Below are 11,748 nucleotides of genomic sequence, written 5' to 3'. Positions count from 1 at the left end.
GGGGCGTGAGGGCGTGGTGGGCTCCGCTCGCCTGGCCCCACCGCCCCGAGTTGTCGGGGCGTCCTCAACGGGGGCCCTGCCCGGAGGGACGGTCTTGCCCTTCATGGCGTCCTCTGGAAAGGGCGTCTCGGTTGCGACCTTTTAAAAACACCTCGTTCCTCTTCTCTCTCTGATCGGCATGGCCCCGACTCTCCCTGGGACCTTCCCAGAGGGGCTCCTCCCTCCGCCGGGTCTCCTTCCTTCTCGCCGTCGCCTCTCTTCCTCCCCGCATCCCCGGGAGGGTCCACTCGTATGTTAGGGGGCTACCGCGGAGTCCGCGGCTCCTTCACGGTGCCGGCTCTGGCCGCCAGAGGGCGCCGTCGGGGGCGGCGAGGTGCCGCCGCGGCCGCTCCCCTCCCGGCCGAGCCTCGCCCGCTCCTCTCGCGCCGCCGGAAGTGGGAGGTGCGGCGCGCGGGCCGGCGCTCGACCCCTCCCCCCGAGGCTCGGCCGCCCCCTCCCCCCGCTCCGCCCGCTCAGGTGCGTCCCGTCCCTCCCCCACTGCCTCCCGGGGGCGCGGCGCGGGAGGTGTGTGCGGGGCGGGCGTGCGGGGAGGGGGCTGCGACGCCGGGGGCCGGGGCAGGGGCGGGGGGTCGAGGCGGGGGGGGAGTGGAGGGGGCCCGTGCGGACGGGGCGGGGGTCCCGGCCTAGGAACGGGACGGCGCCGGCAGCGCGGTGGGCGGGGGGGCGACGGAGAGGTGCAGGGGGCTCCGGCCGGAGGAGGCGGCGGACTTAGCGGTTCCCGGTTGAGGCGGCCGTGGCCACCCGGCGCCGCTTCCCCCATTGTCCCTTTCGCGGCAGTGCCCCGTTCTCCCCCGAGCACCCGTCGCTCCCGGCGTCGCCGTCTCGCTGGCGGTCGCCGCAGGGATTCCCTTGACACGTTCGACTTCCCACCCCGCGCCGCAGCCTGCAGCCCGACGTACCTGCCCCGCTCCCCCTTGGGCTGTAGTGGCGGAGTCTCACGTAGGACCCGTGCCCTGCGGTTCCGTTTACCGGGCACCGAGGACCCCCGACCCTGGGCGCCGTCGGGGCAGAATGTTTGCACCCGAGGGAGCAGTAATGGCGATTTGGGCCCATCTTCTCCTAGGAGCTTTGTATAATGGGGGAAACTGAGGCACACCGGGGTTCCCTGGCCTGTGACTGAAGTGTTGACAGAGCCCAGTCTCCATACTTGCCCAGTGCGAGCTTGAAGGTTCCGGGCGGTGGGGCGGGGGTGGGGGTGGGGGTGGTGTGAATATCTGTGTTGCTATTAAAATAAAAACAAGAACTTAAACTAACCCTATGTTACACCCTCGGCCCCCCCACATTCTTTTCCCCCGCTTTGTCTTCACCGTGCAGGGCCGTGAGTTTGTCCTGCCACACAAAGGATGACCTTTTGATCCAAGAAAGGCATCAGTCCCGATTCCCTGACTTGGATTACCCTGTTTCTCAGCTTCTCTTTCTCTTAGTGGAGTACCCAAGATTCTTGTACTCTTTTGCACCGCTGTAGTAACTTTGAAGAGTCTGTATTTTTCTCAGTCAGTGATTCTCAAACATTTCCCATCTGTGGGGAGCACACTGACAGTAAAAGATGCTCCGATTGCCCAGCATAGTATTGTTTTTTTCTCACATACGAACACTTCCAAAACACTTCACTTAAATGAACAGATAATGCTTTTAATGATTTAAAATGTATAAGATGTTGTTGATTATTGGGCCCCCAAATACATTCTTTGTAAATAATATTAGGTAAAGTAGGTATGTGGACCAATTGGAAGATTCTCACAGACTGTAGTCTGTTTTAAATGACTGCATCTCTGCCAAAAGTGGAAAAGCTTTTCTCAGACTCCTAGGTATTTATATAAATACGGTGATTTCCTAGGATCAATGTCCACTTGGGCCTCTTGTGCCCAGTGGCTCTTTTAATACCTTGCTACACAAAACTCTTGTTTAAGTATTTTCTCCTAGGACCCAACTTTTTCTCTGTGTTTCTTTCCTGGAATAACTCTGTGGTATGGACGTTCTGAGGGGGAAAGATACACTTGTTTTAAAATTTGGAAACTTGCAGCCTGTAATTTGTTTCTGAATGTACAGAGCATGATGGCAGCGGCGTCCGAGGTAGCTGGTGTGGTGTCCAGTGCCCCCAATCCTCCAGAATCCTCTTCTAGTTTATGTGCTTCCAAATCAGACGAAGGTCTCCCAGATGGTCTAAGGTAATGTGCGCATGCTTGACTGGGAAGATTTCATTTGGGCAAGGGGCTTTTGAGATGGCTTCTTATGGAAGCGTAGATGGGTTTTCCTCTTTTTGGCTCTAGTGAGTAGTAATGCATGAGAGTAAGCTTTTTAAAGGTAGGGACTGTCTGATCCGTGTGTGTATTTGTGGTACCAAACACAGCGTCCGGCACTCAGCAGGCATGCTAAGTGTTTGTTGAGTCAATAGAATACAGGGGGTCAAACTCTTCTGAAAATGCTAATATTTCCCCACCCTTTTTTACATGGACTACATATGTTCATTTAATTGTATATTTATGGTATAATATCTATGTCTATATCTACATAGGATACCTATACATTTACGTTACGATTATGTATATTATAATGATACTATATATCATACTTGTATATTTATGTCTTCTGTATTACATAGTTATATAGATGTGTATACATATACATACATAAAGCACATACATATTCATACATACACACAGATATATGTGTATCTGTATTATCTCCAGATAAACAGATAGCTTCGTTAGTATGGTTTACTGCTTCACGTAGATATTTTGCCTCCTCTCTAAACTCTTGAGGGCTGAGTTATGGTTGCCCAACCTTGCATCTTACAGTGCTTAACACATAGCTACGTACAGTGTTGTACTAAATTGACTGTGTATTCCACCTCAACTCTTTTCTAGAGTACCTAGGACCTAATATAATAGATAATACTGTACTAATAGTTTTATATGTATTAACGCATTTAATCCTCATAACAATCGCAGGAGGGAGGTGCTAATATTATTAGACACAGAGAGGTTAGTAACTTGCCCAGGGTTGCCAAGCTGCATTGGAGTCAGGGTTTGAACCCACGCTTGTCCAACTCTGCAGTACCTCCTAAATACTGGTTTAAATGAAGAGAGATTTGTTGGCGAAGGGGTAATGGGGAAAAATGTTAAGTAAGCCTAACCATCAACCTGGATCTTCATTTTATAAATAGAGTCAGCCACATACTCCTACTAACAATAATGGCAGCTAGGGTTTATTGAATATTTACTGTGCCAGGCTGTGTACTAAATACTTCAGATGCATGATTTCATGTCATCCTCACAATAGTCCTAGTAGGTGGGTCATATTTCTGTTTTACAAATGAGATTAATTAAGTTACCGAGAGTCATTTACGTGGTAAATAGCAGAGTCAGGATTTACACCCAGATACTCTACTGTATGTGCCAAATCAATAATTTAAGTGTCTCCCCCGCTTTCCCAGGTAACTCTCAGCAAGGAGTCAGCTAGAGGTGTTTATAAAGGTGTTCATATCCCAAAGACACTCTTGGTTGTTTTATTTTGATCAGCATGTGCTATTGAGGAAAGGAAGGCACCATGACCTAAAGCCTCAGTCGTTGCTGGCTTGGGGTACTTAAGGGCATCAATTGACAGAATCAGTTTTTTAAAAAAAGAAGGGGCAAAGAAATTTGGCACAGATGTAGTCATTATTCCTGGGTGGGAGGCGTACTGTTGTAAATGTTAGATGTCACTGTAAATAGGTTTTAAAGATCTCTTCAAAAAGCAATACATTAAGTGGCTGTGACAAACGACAAAACAACTATCCCAGTGTTTGTACATGTGTATGTATTTGTCTGGGGTAAAATTTCTACTGACAGCTTCAGTTTCGGATTCAGTGTCTGTACCTCAGACACCCTGAAGTGGGGATGCTGTGCTCTGGAAAACTGTCGAGGAACTTAAGAGGTGGTTCTGGTCAAAGATCTGTATGAAGAATTTGAACGAAAATTATTTTTGTGAAACGTGAGAGTGGAATAAAAACATTTTTTCTAAATTAATATTTTATTTGTTAGAACATGAGGTGTAACTAAGTCAGTACAGCTAACTAAATGAAAATACTCTAACGAGCAGCAGGCTATTTCATTGACATTCTCCAAAATTATTCAAATTGGACCTCGGAAATTTGGGGCTCATCAGAGTCATTTATGTGTGTTTATTTATGGTCACCTGACAGGAAATGTCTGTCTCCAGCACCCAGGTTCTAACCAGCAAGCTCTACTCCCTGCATGTGGGTCAAAATCGCTGGACAAAGACTAAGTTCCACGTCATTCTGATAATTTGAGGGGCTTAATGTAGTCTGGTTTTGTTCTTCTAGTCATTATGTTGAAGATACTATGTATTTAATCTTCCTTAAGATTGGGTGAAGAGAGAAACTTTTTATCTTATGTTTTTGATAGCCCCAAAGACCCTGCACAGAAGCACAAGAACTCGCCTCTGTCGAGTGTAAGTAGCCAAACGATAACCAAGGAGAATAACAGAAATGTCCATTTGGAACACCCAGAGCAGAATCCTGGTTCATCAGCAGGTGACACTTCAGCAGCGCACCGGGCGGTTTTAGGAGAAAACTTGCTAGCCACAGCCCTTTGTCTTTCTGGCGGTGGGTCTCAGTCTGATTTGAAGGACGTGGCCAACACAGCAGGAGAGGAGGGGGACACATGCCTCCGGGAGAGCCTCCATCCCGTCACTCGGTCTCTTAAGGCAGGGTGCCATACAAAGCAGCTTGCCTCCGGGAATTGTTCTGAAGAGAAATCCCCACCAGCCTCCATCCTAAAGGAAGGTAGCAGGGACACAGGCTTGGATTTCCGACCTGTGGTGCCTCCAGCAAATGGGGTTGAAGGAGTCAGAGTGGATCAGGATGATGATCAGGATAGCTCTTCCCTGAAGCTTTCTCAGAACATTGCCGTACAGGTCGAGTATCCAGTTTCTACTACTAAAATGGCATTTGGGCTATTTATTTATTTATATATTTATCAAGGGTAGGAGACCTTTCTTCATAGGAAGGTGGTGGAGAACTACTCTGTCTCTCGTTTTTTTATTGGCAACTATCATACGATTTTCATGCCGTGCTGTGGGATGTCATCCTTCCAGTGTTCAGTAAATAATAAAGCCAGGAGTCAGGGTCTCATTGTGGTGACTAGGAACTTTGTGACCTACATATAAGCTCTTTTCACTGACTAATTGATGAGTGTAGGTCATTAGCATTCATATTTCCCATCTTTGTCCTTGCAGGAAGAATCCTTGTTAATTCTCTGACCTACATCTTAAGAAGTACAGTGTATCCTGCCTCCTAGTGCTTGGTGTGCTTTGTTGTAGGAGGAAGGATGGGCACAATAGGTTGTAGGGGGTGAAATTCTTATTTCACACTTGAGGCTGTCTCTCTGGCAGTTCTTGGGTCTTGTTCAGGTTCTTTTGTGGGATAATGTTCGATGCAATATACATGTCAGTGTCTATTTGCCAGACTTACAGTTCTTCTCTTGTTCAGAAGCCAAAAAGGGGAATGCAGAAATTCAGCTGCTTAGTTACTTGTGACAGATTTCCTTGTAAAATTACGAAAGAGTAATTTTGCCTTTTAAAATGTCTCTGAACAGTTCTGAATATAATTGTTTCTTTCTTTATAGACTGACTTTAAGACAGCCGATTCAGAGGTAAACACAGATCAAGATATTGAAAAGAATCTGGTGAGTACTTAAACTGTCCCAGTGAATATACTAGACCGTTAACTCAGACTATCTAGAGTCCTATCATCTCAGCTGGAAAAGGTGCAGGAATCTCCTTTTCAAATCCCTAACAGATGGTCAGCTAACTTCTTTCTACTTGATCACTTCCAGAGATGGGAAGCTTACTACTCATAAAGCAGCCTGTTGCATCTGAAAAAGAGCTCTTATTACATCTTGTTCGTAGGTGAGGATAGCACCTCTCATACTTGTTAGGGTGCTCTCCTGAGCCATATAGACTAAATCCAAATCCTCCTTTACTTGTTGGCCCTATGTATAATTGAAGTTTTTTTATGCCGCTTCCTCTTACCCCTCAAGTCGAATCTTTCCAGAAAAAAACATTCCCAGACATTTATAACATTCTTCTTTTCTTCATAGGATACGTTTTCCAGCCCTTCCATCGCCCTGGTTACTTTTCCGCCTGGACAGGTTTCATCTTATCATTGTTGCTTTGAAAATGTGATCCTGAGAAGTAAATACAATAATCCAAATACAGAATAATGAAGTCACAACACAGTGGGGTTCTCCTTCTCTCTATCATTCCAGACGCTGTTTCTCACGCCTCCCCTGGCTTACTGTGGTGCTCTGCTCAGAGTGTTGAGCTTTCAGGTCTTTTTCTGCTGTACTGTTGAGTCCTGTCTTCCCTTTTATTCCTAGTAATTGGGTTTTAAAACCTAGAGAGCTGCACATTTATCTTTGTTAAAATGGTCTCTTTGATCTATCTCTGGTATCTCATGGCAGAAACTTCCACCCTTAAGAATATGGATATCAAAGTTTATATTTTTTGAGAGGAAGGATGATGCTGGGAAAGGCACCCTAGCATCAGGAAGAAGTTTTTAGGGTAATATGTGTTAACTGAGTGAGAGAAAAAGTGCTTATAGCAACCAGATAAGAAAGTGGATATTTGGTCAAGTTGAAGAAATTGAGGGGCAGATGGAAGGAAGGAAGTTATGGGAGTACATTAACCAGATGAAGCGAATAAAGTTTTTTAAATACAGGATAGCAACTCGGAGTTACTCATATAACAGGCAGGTAAAAAGATCCTAGAGATGAGCAAGCTGATGGAGATGTGCTGGGTGAAAACCAAGCTAGAAGAGAAGTCCCAGGGAAGGGGCGGTGATTCACCTTTTCTTGAATACTTACTCTAAGCACATTATTTTGTCCCCATAGTTCTATGGTGGGGTTCTGATGACAGTAGCAATCCAAGGGGGGGCAACTAAGTTATAAATAAGCTTTAGCATCAGTCTGATGCAGGAATGGAAACTAGCAAGTCATTGGGCCAAAATAGGCCCAGGATTATGTTTTATGTGGCTGTATTCTTTTGGGTACTGGGATGGCCCACATGCCTTTATTTTATTTTATTTTATTTTATTTTTTCAAAATTTCCTTTAAATTCTAGTTAGTTAACATACAGTGTAGGCTCACATGCTTTTAAAAAAGCAGTGGAACTAGGCAGGTGTTAAGCTTGGTGGCAATAGAAGAAACTTGGCTCCTGTTTTGTTTCCCTTTTTGTGCATTTATGGTAATTTCCCACTGGCTGCATTTGAAATTGTACCTTCTGGTCCTTGGAGCCAATTAGACACTGATGAAATAGTAACTTTGGCTTGTTAAGATGAGATGCTATGGATCAAGTAGTTTACTATATAGCTTTTCAGTTATCTTTTTGTATGTACTACTAGTATGTACCTTGAGACTTCTTTCCATGAGACTAGTGGTGTTTTCCCCTGGCCTGTGTTGTCCTAAAGAAGCATTGTAGACAGAGAAAGTACCACAAGGAAATAAAGGGAAAGACCTATGCTGAAGAAAGTAAAGATTCCTCTTTTCTACTAGTTGAATATATTGGTTCTTAACCTTTCTTTAGCTTTTCTTGGGTTAAAGTCCTCTTTTGGAATCTTTTGAAAACTTTAATTCTTATCTCAGAAAAATTTATCCTCCCTCCCACATCCCCCTATTTCAGAGAGTTCAGAGACCCCTGAGGCCCATCCATAGATCTCAGGTTCAGAATCCCTGTAAAGACGTGAGACTGGAGAGTCATCAGGGGCCTTAGTCACATTTCAGCACCTGGTCTAAGGACTAGCTTATCTCAGAGCTAAAGTCCCATCTTTTTTTTTTTTTTTTTCCAGATTTATTTATTTATTTTAGATAGAGAGCACAAGCGGGAGGGGCAGAGGGAGAGGGAGAGAGAATCCCAAGCTGTGGGCTGGATCTCACGACCCTGAGATCATGACCTAAGCTGAAACCAAGAGTCAGACGCTTAACCGACTGTGTCACCCAGGTGCTCTGCTGAAGTCCCATCTTGAAAACTTAGTTTTTATTATCATAATGTAATAAGTTTTCCTTCATTCACTTCTAAAACTTGTCTTTTCTTTGAAAATAGTTATCTTTTAATGATTAAGTTCAATTGAATGCTCTTGGTTTAAATTTTACATGGGCTGCCTTATACCAAATGTGTTTTAAATTGAACGTCTCTTTAAGTTTTAGCATCCCTTTGAAAGGTAGCCATCACTTTTCTTGATTTACGGATATGGGGAGGCAGAGCTGAACTGTGGTCCTCAGAAGCCTTTCTTCTACTCTTGCTTTACATGAGAGCTTGCTGATTTGCCCAGTCTGAATACCATGCTCCCCAGACCTCTTTAGCGGATCTGTCCATTTTCAGCGCTAATGGCCAATAAGGAATCCTCTTTTCTGGATGCAGTTTTGAGTAGGTGATCTGTTTTTGTTTTTGTTTTTTTACCCATTCATTTCTTCTTGCTCTGATAAAATGCCTTCTTCCTCTTATTCCCTAGAACAGTGATTGACAAACTTTTTCTGTAAAACGTCAGATGGTAAATGTCTTAGGCTTTGGGGCTCTGTTGTAACCATTCCACTCATTGTAGTGTAAAAGCAGCCTATAAGCCATTGGGAATGGCTGTGTTCCTATAAAATTTATTTATAGGGGCACCAGGTGGCTCATTGATTGAGTGTCCGACTCTTGATTTCGGCTCTGGATATGATCTCAGGGTCGTGGGATCTGTACTCAGCTCAGAGTCTGCTTCTCTTCCTTTCCCTCTGCCCCTCCACCTGCTCATGCACGTGAGCTCAAGAGCTCTCTCCCCGAAATGAATAAAATAAGTCTTAAGAAAAAAATTCAGATAATGTCTGGATTTGGCCCACAGGCCATACATTGCCCCGATGCCCCACCCCCGCCCCCCCGTCTTAGAGCCGTGCTGTGCAATAGGATTTCCTGTAATGATGGAAATGTCTTATATCTGTATTGTCCAGTGTGGTAGTCATTTGTTATTTGTGGCTACTGAGTACTTGGGAATGTGGCCAGGTGACCAGGGGGCTGTATTTTTAGATTTTTTTACTTTAATTAACTTAAGTTTATATAGCCACTCATGGCTAGTAGTTAGAATGTTGGACCCTGCAGCCTAGAGCTCTGCACAGTGCCTCGAACAGGAACCTGGTGTTTTTGCAATTAAATTGGGTAATTAAACTTTTTTTCTCTTGTACAAATAGGACAAAATGATGACGGAGAGAACTCTGTTGAAGGAACGTTACCAGGAGGTCCTGGACAAGCAGCGGCAAGTGGAGAATCAGCTCCAAGTGCAATTAAAGCAGCTCCAGCAAAGGAGAGAAGAAGAAATGAAGAATCACCAGGTACCCTGCTTATGTTAAAGTCTGTCAATAAGTATGGCTACACTCCCTAATCAAACTGTAATTTTGTTTCTGAATTAATAGAAACAGAAGAGCAATATTTATCTTTTTAATGGTTGTCTTAGAATTTTAAGGATAAAAAGAACTTTTGAGGGCATCTTGTTCAAACTCTCAGTTCTTTTTTTTTTTTAAGATTTTATTTATTTGAGAGAGAGAGAATGTGCACGCCCTTGAGCCAGGGGAGGGGCAGAGGGAGAGAATCTCAAGCAGACTCCCCACTGAGCATGGAGCTCAATGAGAGGCTTGATCCCACGATCAAGCTCAGGTCATGACCTGAGCCAAAACCAAGAGTTGGACGCTCAACCGACTGAGCCACCCAGGCGCCCCCATACTCTCACTTCTATTTAAGTTTAGAGAGAAAAGTTATTTAATACGTTTTGTTGACATAGCTGACTGTCTACCTGGAAAACCATGTAATTAGACTCTTATATTAAAAAACATAATTCTAGTAGATTAAAAATCTACATATGAAAACTGGAAAAAATGTAAGTTAGAAGAAAATTTAGGAGAATGTTTATAAAACCTCAAATTGCAAGAGGTCACTTTAAGCCAGGCAAAAAACCCAAAAGCCATAGAAGAATGAATCAATTTAATTATGTATAATTTAAAACTTCTGATATGGCAGATGATACAAAAAACATCAGAAGATCAGTGTTAGGGGTGCCTGGGTGGCTCAGTCATTAAGCGGCTGCCTTCGGCTCAGGTCATGATTCCAGGTCCTGGGATCGAGCCCCGCGTCGGGCTCCCTGCTCGGCGGGAGGCCTGCTTCTCCCTCTCCCACTCCCACTGCTTGTGTTCCCTCTCTCGCTGTGTCTCTGTCAAATAAAATCTTTAAAAAAAAAAAGATCAGTGTTAGATTGGGAAAATATTTGTAGCACAACTGATGAAGGGTTTAATATCCATATCCGTGTTCTGAGACTCCTACAAGTTCATGGTAAAAGTCAAATACTCTAAAGAAAAACTAGGAAAGGTTATTGTATAGTTTCCTATTGCTGCTGTACCAAACTACCATCAATTTGGCAGCTGAACACAACACAGTCCTATAGGTCAGAAGTCCAACATGGGTGTCACTGGGCTAAAATCCAAGTATTGGCAGGGTTGCATCACTTTCTGGGGACTCTGGGAGAGCTTACCTCTCCCTGCATTTCCAGCATCTATAGGCTGCTTATATTCCTTGATTTGTGGCCCCCTTCTCCATCTTCAGAGTCAGCAAATTTACATCTCTGACCACTCCTCCCTAATCACATCTTCCTCAGATCGCAATTGAGAAAGGTTCTCCATTTTTGAAGACCTGCGTAATTAGATTGGGCCCACGCAGATGATCCAGGACTGTCTCCCTGTATCTGGGTCTTTACCTTAGTCACACCTGCACAGTCTCTTTTCCCATGGAAAGAAACATAATCACAGGTCCCAGGGATTAGGTTAGATTAGAATGTGGACATATTTTGGGGGAAGGGGTTATTACTTTGCTTACAACAATTGTACATGGTGGGGCGCCTTGGTGGCTCAGCCAGTTAAGCATCTGCCTTCAGCTCAGGTCATGATCTCAGGGTCCTGGGATCGAGCCCCGAGTTGGACTCCCTGCTCAGCGGGGAGTCTGCTTAAGATTCTCTCCTTCTGCACAACCCCCCATGAGCTTGCTCTCTCTCTCAAATACATAAATAAAATCTTTAAAAACAAAACAATTATAAATGGTAGTACACAGAAGAGGAAAAGCAAGTGGATAATAAATATATGAAAAGAAGCTCAGCCTCAGCCTCACTGGTATTCATTCATTTAGCAAATACTTTCTGAGTTCCTGACCCAGGCTCTGCAGATTTAGCAGCAAAGGCAACATAGTGTCTGCACTGAGTGCGTGTTTTAGTTGGAGGAGGCCAGCTGTACAAACAGAGAATGGGAGCTAGGAAAATGTTTCTGAAGACAATTCGGTACCGTTCCTCTCTCCCCCTCAAGAGATCGGCAAAAATGAATTAAGTTATCAAGCGTGAGGAAAAATGAACCCTTTTCAGACATTTGTATATGAATTGTTACAGCCTTTTTGGAAAAGTTACTAAGAATTGTCAGTTAAGATTTAAAATGTACTATGACCTAGCAATCATATTATTAAGTCTTTTTTACAGAAATAAAAGTTTTTATAGGAAAGTGTAGATATACAGAGTATTTATTGCAGTATTGTGTGTAGTTAAAAAACACTGGAGTCAACTTGATGGACTCTTTACATAGAATGGTTAGATAAGTTGGATATATATATACACATTATGTCATATAC

General features: G+C 44.1%; 2 protein-coding genes across 9 annotated transcripts in view; one reads left to right on the top strand and one right to left on the bottom strand.

Annotated features, from left to right (window-relative positions):
* Window positions 1-12: 12 nt before the first annotated feature.
* RNF214 (ring finger protein 214) overlaps window positions 13-11,748 on the top strand; it is a 41,873-nt gene continuing 30,137 nt past the window's right edge. For 2 of the 8 annotated variants that reach the window (XM_036104488.2, XM_078058961.1), the window contains exons 1-5: window positions 19-564; window positions 2,110-2,228; window positions 4,467-4,512; window positions 5,688-5,747; window positions 9,282-9,422. In XM_036104488.2, the coding sequence (XP_035960381.1) occupies window positions 292-564; window positions 2,110-2,228; window positions 4,467-4,512; window positions 5,688-5,747; window positions 9,282-9,422 (639 nt within the window). In that variant the 5' untranslated portion in view covers window positions 19-291. Of the gene's footprint in view, window positions 565-863; window positions 1,215-2,109; window positions 2,229-4,466; window positions 4,978-5,687; window positions 5,748-9,281; window positions 9,423-11,748 lie in introns of those variants that run through there. The other 6 variants (XM_078058957.1, XM_078058956.1, XM_078058959.1 and 3 more) reach the window with 5 other exon arrangements.
* The window catches only part of BACE1 (beta-secretase 1), a 62,003-nt gene continuing 54,096 nt past the window's right edge, over window positions 3,842-11,748 (bottom strand). Inside the window, exon 9 of the mRNA XM_078058965.1 lies at window positions 3,842-3,993. Coding sequence (XP_077915091.1) covers window positions 3,986-3,993 — 8 coding nt within the window. The 3' untranslated portion in view covers window positions 3,842-3,985. The remainder of the gene's footprint in view (window positions 3,994-11,748) is intronic.

Source organism: Halichoerus grypus, chromosome 11 (genome assembly GCF_964656455.1).
Source record: "Halichoerus grypus chromosome 11, mHalGry1.hap1.1, whole genome shotgun sequence".
Classification (NCBI taxonomy): domain Eukaryota; kingdom Metazoa; phylum Chordata; class Mammalia; order Carnivora; family Phocidae; genus Halichoerus; species Halichoerus grypus.
This window is presented reverse-complemented; position numbering and strand designations above follow the sequence as displayed.